Here is a 27,509-nt window from a genome sequence, read left to right as displayed (position 1 = left end):
TGGGCTTTCTCTTGCCATTTGGTTTGTATTAAACTTTTATCTTTGAAAAGAAAAAGAAGCATAGAATAAAAATATAATTCCTTGTATGCCTACCCACACTTCTCCCAAAATTCACCTGTTATTCCCCGTTGTGGGTGGTAATTCGATTTGCCTTTCCTTGATGGGTTGCCGCTCTGCATGATAGGCTCCAGGAGCAAAGATGCCCGGTTAGCATTTGTGGCAATGCTCAGTGATGAGCGGCATGCTTTGATCTGCTGCGACATTTCCTATTTCCTCCCTACCTATTGTCGTTCCATGTCAAACAATGCCAATCACTTCCCCTTTGCGGGGTTTGCTTTTGATTTGCCTTCCTAGCGCACGGAGCCACCCTGTATATGTAGCCAGTATGGAAGCTGTCTCAGGGTTTGTCCTCTTCGCTCTGAACAAAAGAAGCTCCTCCAAATAATGGGATTTGCGACAACGCGCAGGGGCGCGTTAGGCCAGCAAACAGCAGGGGCTATAAACCCTCCACCCCACCCCATCTTTTCTGTCCTGTTAAAAGGTTAAGTAAGAGTGCCAGCCACAGGTTTAAAGCCAAAGCGTTTCGGATTGTGTCACTGTGTGACAAGTAGCTGCTATTTTGCAGCGTGGTGCACCCAGTTCTATGTAGATTTACACGGGCGTAAGCCCCGTTGAACCCAGTGCCACTTTCTCAGCAAACCCAGAGGAATGTTTAACAGGGCGACGGCGGGCGGGGATAAACAAAGGGTCATCCGCACGGCGCGCAACGTTACGTGACCCAGACCAGGGCAGCGCATGGCGAGGCTCCGGCGCCCTTGGCAGGCTGCTCTGCGTGCGCGCCGCGGAGACGAGCGCTGTAAAGAGAAACGGCCTCAAAACAAAGGAATTCTTCCTCTAGCCCCTGGTGAAGGATCCCAGCCTCCGACCTGCAACATGCCAGCCAAGGAGCCTGCAGAGCGCGGCGCGGGTTGCAGACCCTAGCGCGAGAGTGCGCGCTCCGCCTGCCCGAACTCCGCCTGCCCGCGGTGCGCGGAGACGACGGCGCGATGCGGCTCCTCGCCACGCGGGAAGCAGCGAGGACACTCCCCTTTCCCGGCGCCCAGAAGTGGCGGAGGTAGTGGCGGTGACGACGACCACTAGGGAGCCTTGCCCGTTTAAATCCCTCAAGCGGCTCAGTCTGAACGAGGGATGTTTCCCGCAGTAGCGGCGCTGCACTGCAAGGCTCGGCCAGACGTGTTCCTGGCTGCGCTGGAGTGAAGAAGGCGCGATTTGGCGGCGCTTGGCACCGACCGAGGCTTCCTTCTTGTGCTCTGGGGAAGTGGCGCCGAGGATAAAGGTTGGAACGGACTGAGATTTGTCCTCGCTCCTGCGAGGGAAATCTGCTTTGGAGAAGCCTGCCTGCCTGCCTGCCTGGCCCAAGCTGAGGTTAGTGGCTTTGGAGCCCTCCGTTCCCGCTGCTCTTTCTCCTGCGGTTCTTCGGCGTGCGTAATTGCGAGCGGCCTGTGCACTCCTACAGCTATGCGCAGCGTTTCCCTTCTCCCTTTCCGCCCCCCCTTTTTTTGCACTAGGCATGGTTGCTTGCTGAGTTGGAAACGGGGGAACATGAACGCCCCTCTCGAAGGCCGGCGGCGAGGTTTGCAACGAAACAGACGCAGCAGCAGGCATGATGAACTTAATGTTCATCGCGGTTTTTGGAAACATGCCTGTTATTACGCGCTTTGCGCGAAAGATCTCGCCTCGCCTCGCGGGTGGGTGGCGTGGAGAGAGATGCAGGAAAGGCGCGCGCGCGCTTGACATTTCCTGGCTCCCTCCGGAGGAATTGCTCCTCCGGTGTCTCCTCGCACATAATGCAACACTTAATTCAGCAGCAGGGTTGTTACATGTGTCGAAGGGGGTGGGGAACGGGAGAGAAAGAGATGCAGCCAGGACAACAAGCGGAATGTGTGTGGCAATGGAGATGTGGAATTATGTCAGTTCTCATCATGCTCCCCCATCCCCGCCCGCTTTCCCACAATCCCGATTAATCCACTTCGCTGCTTAGCCTGTACAGTGAGACACCGCGGCTGCACTGAGCATGCTCTCCGTCATGTGCACAGGCATATTATCTTGTCCTCTCTCCTGAGCTTAAACCCAGGGTGGGTTTAACTTCATATCTGCAGGTCCCGTCTATCCCCAGTATTTCTGCTTTTTTTTCTTAGAGGCCTGTTGGAATGCTCAGGGATTTTTCAGCATTGTTCCAAAGCTGAGATCTTCAGCTGCTGGGTGGGCATTTGCAAGACAGAAGACCGATTCATATTAAAGTCCTTTCCTTCTGACTTAGAATGTACAAAGCAACCCAGTGCATATTTCACCATAACTAAGACCAGTGGGGCTTATTCTTTAGCAAGTGGGTGCAGGATTGCAGCCTTACAAAAGGAAACACTTTTATTCCCCACCCTCCACTCCCCAAGTTTGTACTAAACATGGTGCTGTAGCCAACTAAATCATGCTCAGAATCACCCATTCAAATCAGGTCCAGTGATTTCAGTGGGTCTGCTCTGCGTTTGATTTAGTTGGCTTCAGCTCATGCTCTCCTTGCTCCTTATACATTACACTTACATGGTTCTGCATCTTTTTCCTTCAACTCGAAATTCCTCCTCAAAAATGCATTTGCCTAGTTAGTCCAACCCCCTGCAATGCAGGAATCTTTTGCTCAATGTCCCATGACTCAGAGGAGTCTCATGTTGTACTATAGGAAGCCTAATAGTGCATAATCCTATGGATCTCTATTATGAAGCAAGCTCCATATAATTCAATGGAATTTACACCCAGGGAAGCAGGTAGGATTGTGGCCTACGTACATATGATGGTATCTGCACCTCTCCTGTTACTTTCCTTTCTCCCTGCTGTATGTTCCGTGGGGCAGAGACCTATAAATTGGTGCTAGATCAGAAACTAAATACATCAACATCTTTAGCATTTTTATTCCTGGAGAATAAAACATACAAGAGTAAGAACTATTTCCAGATCTTGATGTAGTAATCAATAATATAGTTTCTTAATGCTCTGTATGATTCCCAGTGATTCATTGGGCAGTATAAACCAGTACTATCTGAATGATGAAGTGCCAACTTCGTTCAAGGAAGATGGGGTGTATTGATTGATATGTTGAAAATAAACAATGCCATCCAATCAAACCCTTTTTACAGTGCAGCCAGAAGGAAGTCCCATTGAGTTAAAAGTGCCCTGTGTTGACTGAAATGGACCCATAAATGTTTAGTATCAGTTTCACCATGTTTCTACATTCTAGGGCCTACCTCTTCCTAAGTGGAACTGATTACTGAGCGATACAAACCAGCAACAGTACCCATGTGCAGGAGAGCACACGTGTTGCTTACTTGAAAACTCCTCAGATTTAAGCTCTCCCTGACTATGCAAAGCTTTGCCATGTCTGGGAGATGTAGTCCTAGGAGCAGAGAAGGCTGCCTTGTAGCAAGTCAGTGGCTTGCAGGGGTTTCAGACAGGAGACACTTTCAGCTCTAGCTGAAGATGCTGGGGATTGAATTGGGACTATATCAGTGTGCAAGGCAGTTGCTACCATCCACCCTCACCCCCGTAAAGATTCTACCTTAGCTTTCTTCCTGACATGGCAGCTTTGCATGCTGTGAGAATTTGAAATGTCTTTCAAGTAGTGGCACCGGTAGAGTTCTTTGGTACTGCTGTATCATAAGCAGCTTGGAATGTCTGGTTTGCTTTCAGATTCATTGCCTGTGTGCAGAATGGCTATGTGTGTGTCTATATATAAAGGCACACAAACTCAACACAGTACAGGATATGATCTTCTTCTTCTTCTTCTTCTTCTTCTTCTTCCTCCTCCTCCTCCTCCTCCTCCTCCTCCTCCTCCTCAGCAATCACTTGTTGCCGAGTAAGATTGTCTTCCATGGAGCATGGTCTTAACAGTGAGTCTGTGATTATGGAGGCCAATTCTGGATCCACACGTCCTTCCACAGTGGGGACATAGGTTTCTGGGTGGGAGTTTTTCACAGTGAGGGTTTGCCAAACATGCCTTCCTCTTAGCACATTTCCCCCTTTTGTCCTGAGTTTGAGTGTCTTCAAAGCCCATGACACCTTTGGTAAAGGCTGTTCTCTAACTGGAGCACTCGCATGCCAGTGTTTCACAGTTGTCGGTGTTTATACTACATTTTTTTTAGATTTCTCTTGAGAGAGTCTTTAAACCTCTTTTGTTGACCACCAGCATTACGCTTTCCATTTTTAAGTTCGGAATCGAGTCGTTGCTTTGGCAGATGATAATCAGGCATCCGAACAACATGACCACTCCAACAAAGTTGATGTTGAAGAATCATTGCATCGACACTGGTGATCTTTGCTTCTTCCAGTACACTGGCATTCATTCCCCAGTCTTCCCAAGTGATGTATAACATTTTTCAGAGACACCATTGATGGAATCTTTTGAGGAGTAGGAGATGGCGTTTATAAGTGGTCCATGATCTCAGTGTAGTGCATATAAAACTGTAGATTGATTTCCCTTGAGTGTTTTATACTGGGCCTGTGCACCATTCAGCCACACAAAAGGAGGTGGCCTTTTCTGTACTTGTCCAGTTCCATAAGGAAGCTCATGCTCAGGAGACATGCATAGCTGTATTTTACACACTGTCTTCACCAGGGCTAACCAATGTGGTGCCCTGCTGATGTTGTCGGATTCTGGCTCCCACATCAGCCTCATTCAACATGGCTGGTGGTCCAAGATTATAGGAGTTGTAGTCCAATGACATTTGGGGTGTGCCATGTTGACTCCCCCCCCCCGGTTTAGATAGTTTCAGCTACCTTTGAGTGAATTTACAAGCTATAAATAGTTATCCAAATCTACTCCTGGGAGTTTATCAACATCATAAGTAATTTAAGTAATTTCCTCTACATAAAGAACCCTGGAAACCTCTAGGTACCTCTTTCTAGCAGGGTTTCCCCTTGCTAACCACCCCCCGCTGCAATTATTAGATTCTTTGGCAGAAAGAAATGGTAGTTGTGTACAAAATACATTTGAACCAAATGATATTCCTTTTTTTAAAAAAAGCCTTGGAAACAGCTGCTTCTGTCTGTACCTAATCCCAAAGTGAAAACCAAATGAGGGATTTATTATTATTATTATTATTATTATTATTATTATTATTATTATTATTATTATTATTAAAATGAAGCAAGTGCTCCTCTAGTGTGTTATGCAGCTACCCCTTCACGCCATGAGCTGCAGCTTCCCTCCACTCCAGGGGATCCATTTGAAAGCAAAGGTCATAATGCACCAGGCTGAAGGCTTTCCCTCCCGAGCTTGCGAGTTAAGTGCCCCACTGGGGTGGCTGCTCACATGTTAAGTCCTGCTTTGCATTGTGTGGTTGTGAACCCTGCACTCCTAACAAAGAGCAACAGAGATATTTGACAATACTTTCCCCCTTCATTCCAGCAACAGCCAGGATATAGCCCTAACCTTGTTGATAACTAATGCATTGTGGATCTGGGCTACGTATCTTTCCAGCAGGAAATTCCTTTTCCTACTCTTTCTCTAGAGGATTTCACCTTTTCGTTCTGAGTTAAGCTGTGTGGTGTCTACCCTGCTCCCCCTTCCCATGATAAACCATTTCTCAGGCACTTTCCCCCTTAGTTCTTTATCGATGGAGAAGTGGGAGATGTTGCCTTATGTCTAGCCTAACGCAAAACACCATAAGTCACTGGAGAGGAGGAGTCCTGCTAAATTTACTCACCCCCCCCTTGCCACCTCCACAGCAAAGAAGGGGGGGGGAGAAATGCTGGATGAGTGACTGTACCAATGCCTAAACAGGAGACACCATTTCGCCTCAGGGACAGAAGCAGTGAAGTGAATGAACACATTGTGTGGCTGGCTGGCTGGCTGCTGCAACATCTGATGTTATGTTACATTGCATGCACAAAGATGACCTCACGGTGTACAGTATTTCTCCATCTCTGATTATATGAAGCAGGTCCAAGTCACAGGCATTTCACAGCTCTGTAGTAAAGGCCATTGTCCACCGCATTCTCCATGAAGGCCAAATTATACAGTATTTGGGACTGTCCTAGGTTTACCTCTGAGCAAAGAATCTAGTGCAAGCAGAGGACATGTGTCCATGGTAACATTCTAATTTAAATAATTCTAAAGATAAGCTTTCAGTGAAAGAATCGCATAGTGATCTCAGAAGGTTGCAGATTTTACATCTATCTATCTATCATCTATCTATCTATCATCTATCTATCTATCATTTATCATCTATCATCTATCTATCTATCTATCTATCATCTATCTATCATCTATCTATCATCTATCTATCTATCTATCTATCTATCTATCTATCATCTATCTATCTATCTATCTATCTATCTATCTATCTATCTATCTATCATCATCATCTATCACCTATCACCTATCACCTATCATCTATCTATCATCATCTATCCTCTATCCTCTATTTATTAGTATTACTCAGCAATACTGCACATTTACTCAGAATGTAGTCCTACTGAGTTAGTAGCCCTTACTCAAGTGTATACAGGATTGCAGCATAAGGCTGCCCTCCTCTTGGGAATAAACCCTATTGAACTCAGTAGGACTTAGTTCTGGGTGAATGTGCTTAGGGTCACTCTGTAACAGAGCACATCAACCCTACTTTTTCCTGTGCTACTGCATTAGAGATGGATGCTACAGCCATCATACTGTTTCACAGCTATGAACGCTCTGTTGCAGTTGAAGAATCCATTCCCTTCAACAGAACAGAAAACCAGACATTCTTCTTGTTAGCTCCCTCTGAGCTCCTGAATTATGAACATAATTCTACATGAAATTCTATTTTTAGTATATAATAAGGTGGTGGAAGAAAAGCACTTTATGGTTTATTTAAGAGAATATCTGAAGTAACTTTTCTTTTAGCATGTGACACGTGTTTCCTACATGTGCTTCCAGATGAGCGGGGTATAAATAATAGATGATGATGATGATGATGATGATGATTATTATTATTACTGAAATATTCCAATGCACTGTAAAAATACGATACTTTTCTAGAAAAGGGGTTGGATTGCATCTTGACAAAAATTAACTGATTTTAATTATTCACATGTGGAATTTCCAGTGGCAAATAGTATTTTGTGGTTGGCATAAGTGTCCCAGCCAAAAGGCCCAATCAGGAAGAGGATGTTAATTGCTGGGTGCTGAGCAAAGTGCTCTCTAGGTATGGCTGCATAACTATTTGTTATTTTAGGTAGGCACCTCCTCCAGTGTGCAAATTATAGTGTTAAATAGAGTCTCTATTCCTCAAGTCAAATGGAGGCTTCCATTATTCTATTTTTAGACACACACACACACACACACACACACACACACACACGGTCTCAAGTTAAATGACAAGGGCTGCATTTTCCAGATTGTTTATTCAAGAGGAACCTTCCTTAAAACAGCAGCCTCATGCTGAGCATGTAATTTGACAAGTGATGCCCGGGGCTCTGTCTGTTACATAAACTCTCTTGGAAGTGGGACACAAGTTCAGTGGAGCTCTGCGGGGGTTGGGAAGAAGCCACTTGGCAGCTTGGAAGAGAGGCACATGCCTGTCCATCTGAGACCCTGCAACCTGTGCAATGCTAGTATAAAGCAAGTAGGGTGGATAACAAGGGGCTGCTTATGTTGGACTGGGTGGAAAGAAATGGCTTGTTTCACAATCTCACAATCCCCTGCACACTGTTGTGTGCCCGTATCAGGGGTGAGGAGCCTGTTGCTCTCCATACATTTGGGGGTCCAGCTCCCATCAGCCAGTTTAGCATAAAGGTCAGGGGTGATATGCTCTATAGTCCAGTATCTTGAGGGCCACAGGTTCTCTATCCCTGGCCCTCAGAGTAAACCATGGCCTCTAAACAAGAAGTTGCCAACAGGGCACCCATGGGCACCCATGTGTCTGCAGATACCTTCTATAGTGCACACAGGGTTCTCTTTTACTATAAACCAAAAATTAGGCTTGAAAGAAGCTTTCCATTGTTGCCGATATAATAGGTTGTGATGTTTGTGTGTGTGAGTCCCACAACAGGTTGTTGGGGTTTTTTTGCCAATGTGCCAAAGCCCCAGAAGTGGGCAACAAACTGTAACAGCTCAACAAGTGCTGCTCCTAGACCAGGGGTGTTGTTGGACTACAACTCCCATCAGTCTCAGCCAACCTTGCCAGTGGTTGGAGATTATGGGAGCTGTAGTCCAATAATATTTGGGAGGCTGAAATTTTCCACCCCAGACAGTGCTTGTTGAATGCTAATAATGCCTTAGGCTCCTTCAGTCCCACCTATCCTTTTCTTTGGTGGAAATCCTCATGGAACAGGCTGCTGCTATTTGTTCAGTCTGGGCTTGCATAGACCTGGGCAGAGTGATGTCACTGTCTATGGAGCACAATGTGCTGTGATTCATGGTGACCTGTTTGCTATATGAATGGGCAGTGGAGCAGTTTGGTCTGCATCGCCATGAAGGTAGCATGGATAGGGATCCACAGGAATGTGTGAATGCGTGTGTTAAAGGAATGGAGAATTCTCTGCCTCTTTGTGACTCCCCCCCCCCCATTGTATCTCAAATGAATGTGGATGTCCACATAGTCATTTCGTATCAAGCTTCCAGATGGCATGGTTACTCCTATATTCATTTCTGCTGCCATTGGTTCTTATAAGGTGGTGAACAGGAGGGCACAGATTATGAGCATGAATTTAACTCATGTCCTTGCTGAAGTCGTCCCTCCAAACTGGAACTGACATTTGATCATCAGTTTTGCAGAACTGAAGGGACATGGATGGTGCTGTGGGTTAAACCACAGAGCCTAGGACTTGCCCATCAGAAGGTTGGTAGTTCGAATCCCCACGACGGGGTGACTCCCGTTACTCGTTCTCCTGCCAACCTAGCAGTTCAAAAGCACGTCAAAGTACAAGTAGATAAATAGGTACTGCTCTGGAGGGAAAGTAAATGGCGTTTCCATGCGCTGCTCTGGTTCACCAGAAGCAGCTTAGTTATGCTGGCCACATGACCCGGAAGCTGTACACCGGCTCCCTCAGCCAATAAAGTGAGATAAGCACCACAACCCCTGAGTCGGTCACGACTGGACCTAATGGTCAGGGGTCCCTTTACCTTTACCTTTGCAGAACTGATAAGTACTAACAAGGTTCCACTGAAAGGTCCAGCATCTACTATGGCCCAGCTGGGTCAGAGAGTGGCTAGTAGTCATCATTGCCTCGCTGAGCTTCTCGAGGAGAAAGGATGGGTTATGAATTTAATAAATAAATTACTTCCTCTAGTTTGATGCAAAAAAAATAAATAGAATTTATTCAGGGAAATCTCCACAATCCTGGCTGAGGGCATCTATCTATCTATTCATTCTACCTCTAACCTGAATTCATTGACCAACCATGACAAATACCCCAAATCCCTATTTCTGGCTATTTAGTTCCTCCCTGGGAACAAAGGAAATGGACATTACTACTCACTGCATTCCTCAGCAGATGGGCTGTTCAGTACAGTTTTTGCAGACAAGTATATTTTAAACCATTCCTTTGAATTCTCTTTCTGATTGCCATGACATCCCCAACAGCCAAGGACAGCCTTTCTCTGATAATCCATGATAAATTTGTTTGCTTTTTTTGGCCCAGTACCTGGCTAGAGTTGTGCCAAGATTACACCGTGTTAAGTCACTCACCATTAATCCACAAGATTTCTGGGTCTGTTTCTTGCAGACCTGACTTTTCTGTGGAAAGTGATGCAGGAATAAAACTGCTAGCACATTTGTAATGCTAAGCAGGGTCCTCTATGGTTTCAAATTGGATGGCAGACCACTTGTTGAGATTCCTGTATTGCAGGGGTTGGACCAGATGAGTCTCCGGTGTCCCTTCCAACTATGCCATTCTATGATTCCAGACAACAACAAAGAAAATAAAATTAACAAGGTAAATTTGGGCAGTCATAAAGGAGAAAGGGAGACTTGAAAGGGAGACTCTTGGCTCTGCCTTCATTTTTCAAAATCCTTGAATTATTATTAAGGTCAGCTGAGAAAATCTCCTGATCTGCACTGTTGATAGAACATAATAAAAATTCTGCCTGCTCATGTTGGCTAGGTTTTGCAGTCAGTGCTGAGCTGTTTAGTGGATAAGGTTTCGCACTGTGAAATCCTGCTGCATCATGCAAGAGTACTTGACTGCTAAGTTAAAGGATACTGAAGCATCTTCAGTGGTGGTTAGCTGACTGGAAAATGCCAGTGTTCAAACAGCACCTTTATCATGACCAGTTCCAATATGCAGGGTTCAGGGAGAGGGAAGCAATGTATGTTTCTGTTTAGCACACTAGAAGCAAACATTTGGACAGAGTGTGGGCTGGATGCATGGGCTCTCTGAAGCTCCCCAACACCTTTGAACACTTCCCCTGGTGCTTGTGTAGCCTCTGATCACCCCTCTGTCCCCTTTGTCACGAGGTGGCGAGGGCTGTTTACCTTGTCCGCCCTTGAAACACATAGAGATGAAGCAGCTGAAGTTGGAAGAGTGGTGCTTTTTCTCACTTCCTCTTTCAGCTCTGGGTGTTTTCCAAGGTTTGGGTTGGTACCTGAGCAGCTGAACAGAAAGCTGAGTGACCAAGAGGGTAGAGAGGAAAGTAGGGAGGATAGAAGCAGAAGGGAGAGAGAGAGAAAAATGAAGCAGCCAGTGAGGAGAACAGTGAGGTGCCACAGGAGTCAGAAGAAAAAGAAAAAGAAAATGGAGAGAGAAGGGTTTCCCCCCCCCAAGTCCTTCTACACAGTACAGCCCCATCACCACCATCCAAAGATGCTCCCGAGTCTGAATCGTGGAGACTTCTCTATTTCTATGCAATTTAACTGTTTTAAATCACCCGAGGAGACTTTTTGGTTAGAGGAGGCTCCCTGCATCAAACTGTTGCCCTCAAACTAATGGAAGGCTGTAAATGGGATGGAAGTGACGTGCTGCGCAGGTCTGGGCAGCCCTCTCCCTCATGCGAATGTTTGTGCTTGAAAATGAGAGTTCTCCAGAAGGAAATAAAGACACACAGCTTGACCTGCCTTTCGAGAGAGGTTTGTTCCATCGTGTTTTCAGAAAGAAGGACCTGATCAGGGGTTGAATTAAATTCCCTACCTTACAAACAATGATAGGCTGGCATTACTTTGTAATAAAATGCCTTGTTAAGATGGCTCAGGACTCAGGAGGTTTGGGGGCTATGCAGCTTGTTTGTTCTCTGATTTTACACACACACACACACACACACACACACAAACACACACCAAACTTATTCTATGTGTAGTTATGCATGTGTGGTCCTAATCAGGGAAATTTATTCCTGGGAGCTTAGTTTTTGTTGTCATAGAGATTGTTTGGAGAAATTCATACTTACGAGATGGAATAAATGTACTTTTCTCAAGCACTCTGGGAGTATAATAATACGACCAGTTATGGATAATGAAGAAGTTTAATAAGCACTTTGAGAGTAGATGTAATGACACAATCTCTTTAAGACACATCCTGTAGTTAAGTCAAATTGCTCAAAGTGCAGTTTTGACCACTGCTTTACTTAAGCCAAATAAAAAACCCTTCCTTCCTGAAATTTCCCATGAGGCAGTTTCTCTAAAATGTTTGGTGATGGGGCAGTTTTTAAAAACAAAGCAAAATACAGCTTTTCATTTTCATGTTGACTCAGCTAAAACATCTTTTTCAGGTACGAAACACCCTCAGTTTCATTGGGAGTTCAGCACATGCTTTAACTTGTTCATGTTGACATTAGGAGGACTAAAAATTGTTTCTGTTGGCTCTAAACTTAGTCCTGCTTAGAGTATACCCTTGAATTATTACCATTATTTACTCTAAGCATGACTATGTCTGGATTCAGCCGTTTGAATCAGTGCCTTTATGCTGTAAAAGGTCTTCTCAATTTTGTTTTATTTGACATTGTTTGTTTGTTTTATTCTATGTTTACATGAAGGACAGTTTGCTATATCCAATAATTTAAAAACATTTCTGGAAACGTAAGATCTTAGCAAATATTAGTCTTACAAACCCGTATCCACAGTCTTGTTGACAAGAGCGTTTGAGAGCCACTCCTTTGTAAAGTTATAGGTTTTTAATGGGCCACACAATTGAGACTAGACTTGGAGAATAAACCTTCTGTAAGTCAGTCTGGATAGCTCAGTTCATGACAGCGTGGTGCTGATAATGCCAAGGTTGCAGGTCTGATCAAACATGGAACAGTTGCATGTTCCTTCATTGGTCCCTTCCAGCTCTTATGTGTCCAGTTTTCATTATGGGACTAAACTATGGCGGTGCTTCCATAAACAAAACAGAAAAACCCATTGCTTCAGACATGGATAGCCTTAAATTCCATTTGGGGAGGACCAATAGCTCTGTGGTGGAACACATGCTTCTCATGAAGAAGATCCCATGTCCAATCTCAGACATCTCCAGTTTTAAAAAGGATGAAAGGTAATGGGAGTGACATTTATTGGAGTAGACAGTGAGCCACATGGATAGCTTGATCTGGAATAAGGCAGATTCCTATATAAAAAGTTCCGTTCAAACCAAGGAGACACAAACATCTTATATGAGAGGGTTATACACTTTTTGATTCTAATGAGCTGTGCCTGGCACATTCACATCTAAGTGTGGCTGGGAAATGTGGAGAGATGTTTGGTGAAAGGGCCGCGCTGTTTTAACAGGAAAAAGCAAAACTGGGGAACATGTGGCGAATAAATGCATAGGTAGGCAAGTGCTTAGGAAATATGACCTTCCGTATGTATATTAACAACACTTCTCTTGCTCAAAATGCAATCTCAGAAGGCTGCTTATGATTGCCAAGACTTTCTTTGCCAATTTTAAGTCTCTGTTTGCTCGTTGAGGGGGCACAGGTCCAGGATATTGCTAGTGACTCACCGCCAAGACTGTCAGCACAATTCAGGGTTGCTGGAGGTTCCTATGTCCGCTGTCTTCTGACATTTCCATTCATCCCGGACTAAATCAACAGAAGTAACAGCAACAAAAATCTACAAATTCATTAAGTCTTCAGTTATTTAATAAATGAAATGTTTCACAGGTGACAGGCTAGGCTCTCCATCTTTAACAGAAATGTACCACAAGCTTTCCCCCACGTATGCAGTAAGATTCTGTGGGCACATCATGCAAACTAATCATTAAAGCTGGATTTGATTTGGTTGGTGTGTGCATGCATGTGCATGCTCAGGTTTTGCTCTATATTTAAGAAGCTTTAGGAGTCCTGCATGTACTTGCTTAAGAGTTTTTTTCTCATTTTTGCAAAGCTTTGATGAAGAGGACTTTGCGGGATTGGCTTGTTTCGTAAGCACAGCCTAGACTGGAAACTGAGTTTGTAAATTAAAAATGAAAGTGACTTTTTGGAAAGTAAAGCATCTGCCAAACCTGGATCACAAACTTTCCAAGGAAAATGATTTTCTTTCTGGTGAGGAAGGCAAACTGAGAAAATCCTAAAAAATGAACTGTGGATGCAAGAAAACAAAACCATGAGACCAAAACCACCTGAAATGAAATTCACTGCTGACAAAAGATAACTGACTTGCATGTTTTACATGTCAAATAAAAATGTAAATGGAAAGCAAAATATAGATAAAATTGGTGAATGTGAGTTACCACCTCTGCTATGAAGTTATTGGGTATTCTATAAAAAAAAAAAAACACCCTGCAAGGTGCCATGATTTTTGGACAATTGATTAAAACCATGATAAAGAACACCCTGAACTGCTTCTTTAAACTAACCAGATTTGTAAGTCAGTTGAATAACTTGGGATCCTTATGGCCCCAATGCTGAAATCTGCTGCTTTTGCTTTCGCAAATACAGTGGTACCTCGGGTTACATACGTTTCAGGTTACAGACTCCGCTAAGCCAGAAATAGTGCTTCAGGTTAAGAACTTTGCTTCAGGATGAGAACAGAAATCGTGCTCCGGTGGCACGGAGGCAGCAGGAGGTCCCATTAGCTAAAGTGGTGCTTCAGGTTAAGAACAAATTAAATAGTACCCGAGGTACCACTGTAGATGCTTGGGATACCATTTGAGGCAAACTGTCAATATGCGTATTTTAATGCTGGGCTATAATTTTAGATAACAGATTTGAGTATCCAACTTAACTGTTGGTCTCAGCTCAGCACCAAACCATTATTTATTTTCTTACATCGATATCCTTCCTTTCACTTCTCATGGAACCTTTCCTCCCATTGCATAAATGGGGGAGATTCTGATGGGAGGGGGGATACAGGGTTATCTCCCCTCTCCTGCCAGGCCATAATCGCAGTCCAGCGTGGGGTCCAGCCATGTCAGTTTCTTCTTTTAAACAACTATAAAAAGGGCAAATGATGTGAAAAATGCCATGTCTAGTTTGGCCCTTAATTTTATGAAATCAGTCAGTCTCCTCCAGGGAAAGTAAGCAGAGGATCACAGTCTTATTATGTGATACTTCAAAGAAGGGCTGTATTTAGGTTTACAGGTTTGAATGCAGTATTCATCTAGGTCCCATTGCATGGGCTGGATGCATCTTCTGATGTGGGTGGAAATGTAAACTCCTCATCCATGCCTGCTGGATTAATTGCCCAGTAGATGTGTTTCACCAAATATGTAGGATGGAACACTCCTAATTAGCGGATAGGAGCATTATAATCTTCTATTCCAGTAGGTAGTAGGCAAACTCTAAAACAAACAACAGTTTTGGTTCCTATACTGTATTAAAGGAACACCTAGAAAAAGAAAGTTGGTTTAGCTTATGAGATACAGAATCCACCATTAAAGGAAACTAAACTACAGTAATGATATAAAAGTTTACTTTGGGGAAATCAATTCAGACAAAATACATGTGGAATTGTTTCGTTTTTAAAACTGAATGATAACCAAAACTGTTTTTATCATATAGGTGGACGGAAGATGCACAGTGAATCGTTGAGAAATGGAATACCTTTTTGACGCTGATTGAAGGAAATTCCCGTGCCAGCTTGCTGACCCAAGGGGGAGATTGGTGCAGAATCTCCCCCTAAAATGTTCTGAAAATGTACAGTATTGCCATTAATTTATTCCACTGAAATAACTGCAGAAATATATTCTGGAATGATGATATTCAATGCTCACTGATAGTCAATAATTATTATTATTACTATAATAAAGGACCACATTCTCAAGTCCATTGAAGGAGCACTGAAGATGCCATCGATCACAAGAGCTTCAGGTAGCAGAACCATCCATTAACTTCTTCTTATAAGTTTCAGCTGTCAACCAATTAGCAAATATTAACTGATCAATAGTTCCAACTAAACATTTGTATCACCAGGCCATCATGAGGTCCAGCTTTTCCCATTGCATTACTGCAGTGTCTGTAAAAGCTGCATTCTGCAGAATTATCCTTCCTTTGTGTGTGTGTGTATGTACGTGTGTACAAGGATCCTGCACTATTGAAAGGGGAAGTCAGAGTCCCTTGATTCTTAATCACAAGTAGATGATTTAATCAGTTAGCCACTTAGTTGACAAGTTGGATGGACTAGCCTTAGATAGCATTATTCTGCCTTTACAGACCCATCTTTCCATAGGCTTATACTATGGGCAAACCACAATTTAAATAGGAGACTGATAACCCAATGCTAAATCGGTTCCTGCTTAAAGGCTGTGCAGTCTTGCCATCAGAGATAGACGGTAACTTTAGAAGTCCAACTCTGCTTGATGTAGGGTCTGCTCGATGCAGCAGAGCAACTACAGCATCCCTGATAGATGGCTGCCCACTCTGGCATCACCTTTGAAAAATACTCAAGGTCAGACTGATGGGAATTGGTGCCCAACAATATGTGTGGTGCCATAGGTTCTTCTGAATGCCTTGCTCTCTTTCCATTCATAACTGATGCACATATAGCAGTATCGAGAGGATAGTGGCTGCTGATCATATACAGCACTACAATGTCAACATTTATTTTATTTATTCATTTGCTGCATTTATATCCCACCTTTTTTGCTCCATGGAGCCTGGTGGCTTCCATAGTTCTACCACTCCTCATTTAATCCCCCCAACAATCCTGGGATGTAGATTAGGCTGAGAGGCAGTTGCTGGTCCAAGGCCACCGAGTGAGCTTCATGGACGAGTGGGGATTTGAACCCTAGTCTCCCAGGTCCTAGTCCTCTAACCACTACACCACCACTGGTTCCTGTTTGGTGTTGTTTGCTACTGGTCATCCTTCAAAAAGCAGAGCCACATACAAGAGTGATTGGAAGATGGTGCAGTCTTAGGTGGGCTGAATTTTAGTTGCATAATAGCTTTGCTGGGCACTCAAGCTACCAGTTCTCAGAAGTCTTTCCAAATTGCAAATCGTATAGTCAAATCTCCCCCCGCACAGATTGGAGTCTTAGTTATGCATCAAAGCATTTAAAGAGGTATTACTGTTTCAGTGTGTGACCAAACTCATTCCACAGGCTCCAAACTGAACTTTGTGCTCTACTGATATTGTATGAACTGCCTGCTGGACTCATTGCTTTTCTGCTTAAGTCTGCAGTTTTCTTGGTGCAATTAAGGCTGCAAAATAATGTGTGCTTATGTAGAAGCCGGATACCATCAAAACTCATGAAACTTACTTCTCAGTAAAAACAGATAGGATCTGGCAAAGAAGCTATCTCACCGCAAACCAATGCACCTTTAGTTGGAAGTAAATCCTGGTGAACTCAGGCTACTTCTGAGTAGGCCCATGACCATCAGATTATTACTGTACTTCTGTGCAGATTTAGCCCTTAGAAATGTTAAAGGGAGGATGGTGTAGATTTTGTTAACCAGAGCATCAATTGAAAACAGGTATAATGCTTCCGTTTCTAAAGCAGCAAGTTTTCAGTTCTCAAGACTATACAGATCAGTTTGAAAGTAAGGGTGATAACCTGGTGAAATCTAAAAGCTGGCTCAGAGCATGGAGTGTAAGAACTTGGAGGAAGAAATCATGTAACACACAAAGCTCTGCTTAGATTGCATAATCTCCAGAGGTCAAATTTGCCTTGGTGCAGAATGTTAAATTTGGCTTGACAGGGTGAGAACAAGACTTTGCTGATAGGGTAGACAGGCTTACAGAAATATTCAGGGGAAGGGTTGGAAATGAGGAAAGTGGATAACCACTTCTGATCCACTGCAGAACTATGTGATTTACTGAGAAGATATAAAGCCATCTTGAGGATGCCATAAAATGACTTTGGAAGAATGGGAGCTGGGTATCAGGAAATCCCCTGCACAGATCTTCCGGCCCCACCTCCCTAGGACGTGCGATAATTTACTATACTGTATGTAGGCTTTGCAATGCCACTCAGGGATATTGTGACCTGATCAAACAGCGCGAGCTGAACTATATACACCATTCGGCAGTTCAAAAGTTCAGCGGTGAGCGGCTCTCTAGCTGCTGAGAGAAGCCCGACGGCTGGGAAACTAGTGCGGAAATTGACCGAGCGCCAAGGGGAAGGGAAAAAACCAACAAAAACCCAACCCAACCTAAGAGCTGAGCAAAAGCGAGCGTCCACAGTCGCCTCCAGAGCTGCCAGGCAGCACGAGGGGAGGCAGTGGGAGGAAAAGGAGGTGCCTGCGAGGGAGGGCAAGAGAAGCAGGAGACAGAGAAAGAGAGAGAGGGGGTGGCTGGCAGGCAGGCAGGCGAGAGCCCTCCGAGGGCCGATGGAGAACTCAGCGCTGTCTTGTGTCCTTCCCCCAGGTGAGAATGGGACTGTCGGCGAGGTCGAGGCGCGCTGCGGGGAGATGGAGATGGCGCAGCCGGCGCAGCTAGCGTCGCCGAGGAAAGCTGCCGGCGGCGAGCAAGCGGCGGCGAGGAGCAGCTCGCCGTCCGCCCCGATGGAGCGGCGCGCTGCGGCAGACGGCGAGGACGGCATCCTCGGCAGCGGCGGAACCAGCGCCGAATCGCCCGCGCCCTGCGGCTTCAGCTCCTCGCTGTGCTTCAGCTCTCCCGGAGACAAAGCCCCGGCACCCGAGCGCGACGCAGCCTCCTCGCCGTCGTCGGCGGGCAGCGGCGGAGGCAGCCGCGTGGTGCAAAGCCAGTGGGAGATCAACAACGCGGCGTCCGAGTCGGAGGAGGAGGAAAGTGGAGGGGAAGGCAGCAGCAGCAGTAGCAGCAGCCAGCCATCGTCGTCGTCGCAGCAGCAGCCGTCGTCCCCTCCGGCTGCCGCGCAGGCCGTCGGCGAAGCGCTCCTGCAGGAGGACCCTTGCGCCTCTCCGCCGGGGGGGACGCAGCCGGAGGAAGAGCCCGACCTGGTGATCGAGGTGTCGGGCCGTCGGATCCGCGCGCACAAGGCGGTGCTGGCGGCCAAGAGCGACTACTTCCGCGCGCGCTCGTCCAGGGACATCCTGCGCGTCAAGGGCGTGAGCTACGCGGCGCTGCGCCTGCTGCTCGACTACGTGTACACGGCGCGCATGGGCGACGTGCGCCACGACAACCTGGCCGAGGTGGTGAGCGGCGCGCGGGTGCTGCAGATGCCGTGCGCCCTGCACTGCGCCGCCGAGGCCATGAGGGCGCAGCTGCGCCTCGACAACTGCCTGCAGCTGCTGGGCCTGGCCAAGAAGCAGCGGCTGGCCGAGCTGCGCGAAGCCGCCTACCGCTTCATGAGCGACCACTACCTGCAGGTGCTGCGCGAGCCCGCCGTCTACGGGCGCCTCAGCGGCGCCGAGAGGGACCTGATCCTGCAGCGCCGCCTCGACGCCGGCAAGCCCTGCCTGCTGGTGGCCGAGGTGAGCGACGCCTTCGAGAGGCTCAACGCCGGGAGCAGGCCGCAGAGCCGAGAGAGCAGCAGGCCGCAGAGCCCCTCCTCCGTGGTGTCCCTGGACGACGGTGGCTACCTGCTCTACAGCTACCACGAGGCGGCCAAGGAGTGGAGGGTGCTGACCCGGCTGCCCGACGAGGCCAACGCCAAGGGGTGCGCCATGTGCGTGCTCTACAACTACCTCTTCCTGGCTGGGGGCATCTCCACAGGGCCGGGGGAGCCCCGCGCCAGGCTCTCCGACAAGGTCTTTTGCTACAACCCCTTGACGGACACCTGGAGCCAGGTGAAGCCCATGGGGCAGCCTCGCTCACAGCTGAAGCTGCTGGCCCTCGACGGCTATCTCTACGCGGTGGGTGGCGAGTGTCTCTTCACGGTGGAGAAATACGACCCCCGGGCAGATCGGTGGACCCCGGTGGCTCCTTTGCCGAAAGGGGCTTTTGCCGTGGCTCACGAAGCCACCACCTGCAACGGGGAGATCTACGTGTCGGGCGGGTCACTCTTCTACCGCCTGCTCAAGTATGACCCCAAGCGGGATGAGTGGCAGGAGTGCCCGTACAACAGCAGCCGGCGACGCTCCGCCGACATGGTGTCCTACAAGAACTTCATCTACCGCTTCGATGTGAGCAGCAGCCGTGGGGAGCCGGGGCAGGCCGGTGGGGTGGAGGTCTTCCGGTACAATTCGGTGGCCAAGCACTGGAGTCAGTGTGCTTCCTTGTGCCCCGGTGGCAACCTGGTGCAGCCGTTCCGCTGTGCCGCCTTGGGCGGCGCCATCTACTGTGTCAACCGGACTGGAATGCTGTGCTTTGCCCTGTCCCAGAATGGCGAGGTGGAAGCAGATGGTGGACTCAAGGGGAGCTTTGAGCCAGAACTTCTCAAAGCCCCATTTGATACTAAAGGGGTCCTTCTCCCGTTTGTACTTACCCTGCCGGAGAAAGAGAAAACGGGGGAGCCAGAAAGTCCTCTGACATTATGAGAACTGACCTAGCTCTGGGAAGGCCGGCTGGAGTTTATCTCAGTGCTTTGCTCTGATGAATATCGGCAGGACCAGGCCTCTGCCAAGGGAAGGGTCATAGCAGGTGCATGGTGTCCAGCCTTCATTGGTGGCGGTAGTGATTGGAGCTGCAGTTTAACTTGCAGAGTCTAATCCAAGGCAAAAAGTGTGTTACAGCTTCTTTGCACTGAAAGAAACAAACAGAAAGCCACTGTCAGAAGTTTACCAAATTAACACGTGCATGCACCACTATGGATGGAGAATTGGGATGGTGTCCCACCTAAAGCGTTGGCTAGCTGGCTGTAGCCTCTCAGAGCTCTCTAGCATAGTTCACATAAGAAACGGCTCACCTCTCAGCACAGATACAAAGCAGTCATTGCAAAGCTGCTAAAATAGATTAATTGTTGTGCAATGCCCGTGCCACTTTCCAGTCTAGAAGTATTTTGGAGATATATATATAAAATTCAGGAAAGCAGCAACTTTCAAAGGAATTTCAGCTATGAAATGGTTCTTTTTGTAAATATGCATCTTTGGAAAAGGGGAATCTTTCTTTTTCTTTTGCCTCCCTGACCTCTTGGCTTTCTTTTCTTGGATGCTCGTAGTAATTACCAGAAGAAAAGCTGCTGGCAGTCCCCATTCAGAGAGTATACCTTTTAGGAAGATTAACAGGGGAAAGAAACAATGCTTCTTGTGTTGGAAGCAGTGGACTATAGAGCCAGGTCACAGTATCCTCCCTCCTTTCCCCCTTTTTAACATTTAATGGAGTCTTTATTGAAGACATGGTGTTGTACAGCCTTAGGAAGTTGCATCCACAGTGTGTGATTTAACAGAATCCAGATTTCAAGGTTTTTAAAAAGTTAAATGTCTCCCATATGTACATAGTGGGAGTAGAAAGCCTCCTATATGTACATTTTGGGTTTAGAGGTTAACTAAAACAAACAAATCAATTCATCAATTCAAATTTGAATTTTGCTTCTTTTTTTTGTAAAGTTGTGCACTGAGATCCTGCTCTGTTCTAGTAACAAGAAGCCGAAAGCACCAGCCTGAAGATGACGAGTGAGACCTCGTCGAAACGTCGCCTAGACACCCCAACTCTTACACGGGAAGATACCCGAAAACACCAAAACCTGCATATATATATATATATATATATATATATATATATATATATATACTGTATTTTTTGCACCATAACACTCACTTTTTTCCTCCTAAAAAGTAAGGGGAAATGTCTGTGCGTGTTATGGAGGGAATGCCTACGGGTGGCATGCCTACAGATTTTCCTCCTCTAAAAACTACGTGCGTGTTATGGTCGGGTGCGTGTTATAGAGTGAAAAATACGGTATATATATATATATATATATATATGACACATCATAATTATCAATTTTGGTTTTAACATAACTGCTGGCTTTCAATCATGGTTTTGTATTGTAACTCATTCATTCAAATCTTGGCAAATTGGCATGAATGAACATACCTGTAAATTCTTTGTAGGGGAGATTTCAGTTCGTTTCAGATCACTGCTGTTAACTTCAAATCAAGTCACTGAAAAGCCAAATGTGGTTTACTTGAAGCTTCTTGCACACAATTGAAATATTTTGCTTTGATGTCCGGAATCCTTCTGCAAGAAATAGCTCTTCCATTGTTCGCATAAGGAAACGAGAAGTTTGCTTAGACAAGGTGATTTCCATTCTGCCCAGGCAGCACCCTAGGTTGCAAACGAGACTGATTTATTGTAGTTAATAATTCACCTGTCAAGTTCATTTTGTACAGAGAGGCCATATACTTTTGGTTTGTTTGTTTTCATTCTAAATCTTATGCTGAGTATTTGCTTGCCAGGCAGCATGTTCTCAGAAGAATATCAGCCTTCAGGCTTGCAGGCAGTCCCAGCATATTGGCTTCCATGTTATATGGATTGGCATCAAAACAATTATTTTCAGTCAATTTAAAATTTGACTAAGCTTTGTAAGCTTGCCTAAAAAACAACAACCCACCTGGGCTTACACAAGAGGCTTACACTAGCCCAGCGAATGTTTTCCTTCTGTCCTTTGAAGAGCTAACCACTACTGTTGAAAGCCCCTTCAGTTCCAAACACAGTTTGCCCTGATACACGTAGAAGGGGGACAGGTTGCTTTTGGAGGAAAGCAAACCCCAAGCCTCTCCCTGCTTGGAGAACTATTTTCTTGGCTTTTTGGATCCTAGCCATTGAGTTTTATTCCAGCACGTGTTCTTGCCAAATAGATGAAGCTCATGCATGCTTATGTGGAAATAAATCCCAATGGAAATTAATCCCAAATTAAAAGTGAATCACTTACTTTTGCAATCTATCTGATTTTTATCCCATTCTTTCTTCACGAAGCAGCCCACCCTTTTCATCTTCCAACAACACTCAGATAGGTTACACCAGTGGTTTTCAACTATTGCGCCGTGGCACCCTGGGATGCCTTGAATGATTCTTGGGTACCATGGGCAACACTGGCCTCTGTCCCTCTTTCTTTCCTTCCCTCCCTCCTCTGATGCCCTCTCATGTCTCTGCCTCTCAAAGGCTTCCACAGCTGTTTGTTGCAGCAGCTACATATTCCCCAGGCAAATGGTGCCTGCCCAGGGGAGAGGAGAGGAGAGGAGGGTGTTCAAAAAGAGGTGAGGGGCTGCCGGCTCTGCAGGCAAGGGTTGACATAACTGGGCTTCTGAGGCTTGGAGCACATTTCCCCACAGGGGAGCCACAGAAAGAATGGGAGCTGTGGACTCAGAAAGGTTGAAAAGTCTATGGACTATGGCTGATCCAATAGCATTCAGTAACGCTCTTTGTAGCTACCCGGGTTTTCTGCTCAAATCTCCACCCTGCAAATGCCACAATTGCCCTCAGATGCTCTGAAATGCATTTTGTCTTTCATCTTCTGAGTTAAGCCTTCCAACCGTGAAATATTTAAAAGGTGCATTTATTTTATAAACACATGCAGATTAATTTACTGCACTGATGTGATTCATATTAGCTGGGAGAAACATACAAACGGATCCTGTATTATGGGGTACTTTGACTTCAGGCAGCACATCCACCCATGGAAGTTTCCAATGGACCCAGTGGGGCTCTGTTTTCCCACCTTCCACTCCCCATAAATGTTCACACAACAAGTGGGCATTACAGTTTACAGCACCCATCCCATGTACCCTTCCCATGTTTCCCCTCTGCCCAATTCAAGTGACTTGGGCATAGAAGCAGCATGTATGGATGCAGGAGGGATGGATGAGGAATCGGGAGAATTGCAGAGACATTTCATTCCTGCTAATGCCCTCTCATGCTGCCGGAAGGAGGTTGTGTGTGAAACAGGGCTCCGTTGGAATCTTCACCATGTGCTTAATATATATATTTTTAAGGATTATCATTCAGCGAATATTTGACCTTTATCCCAGGGACAGCTGCTTAAAGCAAGTAACAACTTTACTTCAGAAAAGGCCCATAGAGTCTGTTAAAATGCATGATCGTTCCTTGCAAAATGTTAATGTTAAAATTTACTATTTCCAACGAAAGCAGGAGATCCTATAATAAAAGGCATCATTTAAGTGGTGTGAAATATCGCATTAAAAAACCCAAAACCATTATACACTTAAAAATGGTCATGGTTGTGAAATGTTTAGATATATGGGTTTTTCTTTAAAATTGGTTGGAACTGCAGGGTTGGGGTCTCTTAAAACTGGTAAATATTTTTATTTTTTAAAAAACTGCACTTATTTCTAATCTGGAAATATCTTGATTTGGTCCTATACTTTTTGGAGCCAGCAATGGAAGGACTGAGCAGTTAAGTTTGCTGCTCTTTGCTGATCAGATTTCACTTTTCCTCTCCCCCCCCCCCGCTTATTAATTAAAAAGAAAAGTGAGAGTAAATATAAAATGGTCTTAGGAACTGTTTTGATGAAAGGGACAAATTATTGGCTAGGTATAAGAATAATAGATGGCATCCTTCTGCCTTGGGAGACAAGAGATGAGGTCAAACGGTTGGCAGGTTGCAGCACTTGCTGTGGTTGTAGAAAACGATGTGGGAGAGGCATGTTTTGTTGCAGCTGGGGCACATGAAGGCATCCAGTTGTGCTGCTGCAGATGCACCATGGCGTTTCTTCTCTCTGCACTCCTCCTGGCAGTCATTCCTCCTCTAGTCACTGCTGTAGATGATATTTGGGGACAATTCAGTCCAGTTCAGGAGTCCCTTATCACCTAACCCAGTTTCCCAATAATAATAATAATAATAATAATAATAATAATAATAATAATAATAATAATAATTTTATTTATACCCTGCCCTTCCTGGTTCAGAAAACTGGGTTCAGGGCGGCTAACAACAAATTTAAATTGATGCAACAAAGAAGGCATAAACTACAGTATAAAACATGAATACAGAGGTACCTCGGGTTATATATGCTTCAGGTTACAGACGCTTCAGGTTACAGACTCCGCTAACCCAGAAATAGTACCTCAGGTTAAGAACTTTGCTTCAGGATGAGAACAGAATTTGTGCTCCAGCGGTGCGGCAGCAGCGGGAGGCCCCATTAGCTAAAGTGGTGCTTCAGGTTAAGAACAGTTTCAGGTTAAGAACGGACCTCCGGAACGAATTAAGTACTTAACCCGAGGTACCACTGTAACAATAAATTCAGAATTCAAAAATCAATTTTGGGGAAAATCCATCCATTACACTTTAGATGGTCTTCTTGCGCTCTGAATTGCTACACGCTGTGGGGCAGAGGGGGGTGGACTACCTGTATAATGGCATGTGTAGAGGACTGGCTGGATTATCCCCCACCCCCAAAAGTTTCCCAGTGTCAAGCATGAGATCCAAAGAAAGGTTGAATCTGTATCATAAAAATAGCTATAGGTGACCTTAACTGCATAATTCTGTCTTTGGGTGTAGGCTTTTGGAGGGGCCAGGAATAGCTAGTATGGGGAAAATGATCCAGACTGGGACCCTACTGTGGGAGATAAGGTGGACTTAACCTTCCATCCTTTGCTGCACTTATGATTTGGAGCAGACCCTCCACACTGGTCAATGCCCTGAATCTCAAAGGCAGAACTACCCTGTTGAGGTCATGTATAGTTAGGCTGTAATGTATGTGCTTGAAGTATACAGTGGTACCTCAGGTTGCATACGCTTCAGGTTTCAGACTCAGAAATAGTGCTTCAGGTTGAGAACAGAAATCGTGCTCTGGCTGCACAGCAGCAGCAGGAGGCCCCATTAGCTAAAGTGGTGCTTCAGGTTAAGAACAGTTTCAGGTTAAGAACAGACCTCCGGAATGAATACTTAACCCGAGGTACCACTGTATTGGATAAGTTTAAAATGCCTTGGTAACAGTCAGCCACACCCTGTTGCACACTTCAGTGGAACAAATGATGAAACGTGATTTCCGGAACATCGTCCAGCCTCATGCAGCGTTGTTATAAAGGTTTAGTAAAGAATAAGCTAACTCGTACCATTTTGGCCTATCCTCCAGGGGCAGTTTCTTTTAATTGGGCAGCTGGATCAAAAATCAGGAAGTCGGTGCAATCATTTCATCTGCAGAATTCTTTTCTCTTCAGCATTTCACAACACGGCTCCTTTCCTGCCATGTAATGTATTTCCTGTATGTCTTCACAAAGCATTTGTGCATAACTCCCACACATGTACAAAAAGAAAAAAGAAAAAGAAAAAAAGCATTATTAAGCATCTTGGATGAAAACGTTTACAAGCAAAGTTTCCATTTTCACAATTTCATGGAGCTCCAAAACATATGTAAGGCTCTAATCCTGCAACCAGGGTAAAACTGCAGCCTCCTTGAATTCAAAGCTAAGTGTATGAGTGAGTGTTTTCAGGGCTTTAATCTGGACTTAATTACTAGCCATTTAATGCAGTTTCCTTTATGTGATGCCTGCATAATCATACCCAGATGATTGACTTTGCCTGCAACATGTGGGACACTTCTAAATTGATTTCCTGCTCGGTCATTTTCTCATGCGCAGACCCCCAATCAGTCCTGCGGTGCTTTTAATTTCAACACTATGTTGGTTAAATGGATATGCAGTCGGGTTTTCTGTCGCACATTAGCAGTAACTGGGAGTCTGACTGAACAATTACACTAAATCCATTTATAGCCTCGGCACTGTTGTATACAAAGCCTGTTTACTCCATGAAGACTTTCACAGGAATAGCTGGGAAAGGAACGATCCAATATTTGAACTACAAAAGCTCTCATTAAATAGAATGGAAATGATGCTAATCGTACCTGTTTAATGAACAAAAGCCCTGTGCAATCCCTAATGAGCATTTTATGCACAATGAGCTCCCTTGTAAATAAACACCTGATACAATTTCAACTCTTTTTAACAAATACTCTCCTTATTCTCAAGGAAAGAGTGTCTCTCTCATGTTTTTGGTTAGCAGGCAGAGGAATTGCTCTCAGTACCAGTGGGTCTTCAGCTCATGAGTGGCTTATTTTCAGTGTCTCCCCTGTCAATTTGATACAGCTACAAAAGCACGTCAGAGAACTGTGTCTCACTTGCAGGACACTTAGTGCAAAGTCATATGAAAGAGAAGTTGTGCCACAGGTCCGTGTACTGACACAAACGTTAAGAAATGGGTTGAAAATGAGGTGCTCTTTGCATGTTACAGCAATGCCTGGCTTGATATGAGTGGATCACCGATACATTTATTATTATTATTATTATTATTATTATTATTATTATTATTATTATTATTAAAATAATGTGGTGATCATGTAGTTCATTGCAGGTTAGGCTCCTTCGGGGAATCTAGACAAGCCCTTTCAACAATTCTGCCAGACGAACGCTGCGTGTTAGACCACTTCAAGCTCTTTATCAGGCAACTATGTAATGACTGCGAAAATTGCTGTGGGATAGGAAGAGAAAAGCAATTTAAATCCCCCTTCCCCCACCACTTTCAGTCCTAGGAGACTGTTAACAAAAAGACTGTTAACACATGACTAATTGGATGCAGGACTGCCGCCAAATTGTGCCATCACGAGTCCGACTACTTTTGAACACTTGACCTGTTTTCCAGCACATTCCGTCCAGTTTTCAACACTTGACCAATATACTTAAAATAATATTTTTGTAACTGTTAGGTCTCTCTCCCACCACCCCACAGGCTTATGTTATTTTCCGTAGCAGGGAGAGCATCTAGGACATTGTACGGTGTTTCCATAAGCTGGTTTGGTGCTTTGTAAGCCTTGGCATCCCCACTGGAAAAGGCTGGATGCATTTCTTCTGCGATCATGTGGCCGCTGCCAGTTTTCACAGATTAACTAACGCAAATGCTTCTGACACAGTGCACAACTCGAGCGAACTTCACGCAGAGCAAGTGTGATTCGTTAGCAGCTTGTTTCTCAAATACGCAGACAAGAATTTCCATAAAAGCTTTTTCTCTACTACCTTGGCGTATGCTGTACTGGAATAAATACAAGCAGAAAGAAAAGGCTCCCCCCTGGAGGTTTGCAGTTGGCCAGTGTTGTTGTTTTTCTTTCTTTTCTTTAAAAGTATGTCATACATTGTTTTTGTGTTTTGTCATGAGAAAGTTGTGCTCAATGTCAAGACTTCATTATGTTGCTATGAATTTTAATGTAAATCCATTATACTGGGAAGACAACTGCTAGTCTTGCCTGAACCGGAACATTTTGCAAGGATAGAAGTCATCATCACCCCTGCTAGGTAATCTCCAGCCCATAGACCTAAATA

General features: G+C 45.2%; 1 protein-coding gene and 1 long non-coding RNA gene across 4 annotated transcripts; both read left to right on the top strand.

The window, feature by feature from the left end:
• Positions 1 to 663: 663 nt before the first annotated feature.
• On the top strand, positions 664 to 22,122 carry KBTBD11 (kelch repeat and BTB domain containing 11). 3 transcript variants are annotated; one of them, XR_014006789.1, is made up of 3 exons: positions 664 to 1,425; positions 14,939 to 20,776; positions 21,124 to 22,122. XR_014006789.1 is itself a non-coding variant. In XM_081189104.1 (3 exons), the coding sequence occupies exon 3, from the start codon at positions 17,786 to 17,788 to the stop codon at positions 19,772 to 19,774; it is 1,989 nt and encodes a 662-aa protein (XP_081045230.1). In that variant the 5' UTR covers positions 665 to 1,425; positions 14,939 to 15,073; positions 17,742 to 17,785; the 3' UTR covers positions 19,775 to 20,317. The 3 variants fall into 3 exon arrangements, 2 of the variants coding, with proteins under 2 accessions (XP_081045230.1, XP_081045229.1); XM_081189104.1 differs by lacking the exon at positions 21,124 to 22,122 and having other exon boundaries at positions 665 to 1,425; positions 14,939 to 15,073; positions 17,742 to 20,317; XM_081189103.1 differs by lacking the exon at positions 21,124 to 22,122 and having other exon boundaries at positions 665 to 1,425; positions 14,939 to 15,247; positions 17,742 to 20,317.
• A 2,041-nt stretch (positions 22,123 to 24,163) lies between these two features.
• Positions 24,164 to 27,249, top strand: LOC308584549. The gene is made up of 2 exons (XR_014006909.1): positions 24,164 to 24,418; positions 25,094 to 27,249. It is a non-coding gene; the product is annotated as an uncharacterized lncRNA (long non-coding RNA).
• Positions 27,250 to 27,509: the final 260 nt, after the last annotated feature.

This window comes from Podarcis bocagei, assembly GCF_964188305.1.
Source record: "Podarcis bocagei genome assembly, chromosome: 3".
NCBI classification, from domain to species: Eukaryota; Metazoa; Chordata; class Lepidosauria; order Squamata; family Lacertidae; genus Podarcis; species Podarcis bocagei.
Note: the sequence above shows the minus strand (reverse complement) of the source record. Positions and strands in the feature narration are given on the sequence as shown.

Coding starts and splice junctions, on each gene's coding strand:
- KBTBD11 (XM_081189103.1), top strand. CDS start 15,223: ATGCCATCGATCACAAGAGCTTCAG. Junction 15,248..17,741: donor ATCGATCACAAGAGCTTCAG/GTAGCAGAACCA, acceptor TCCTTCCCCCAG/GTGAGAATGGGACTGTCGGC.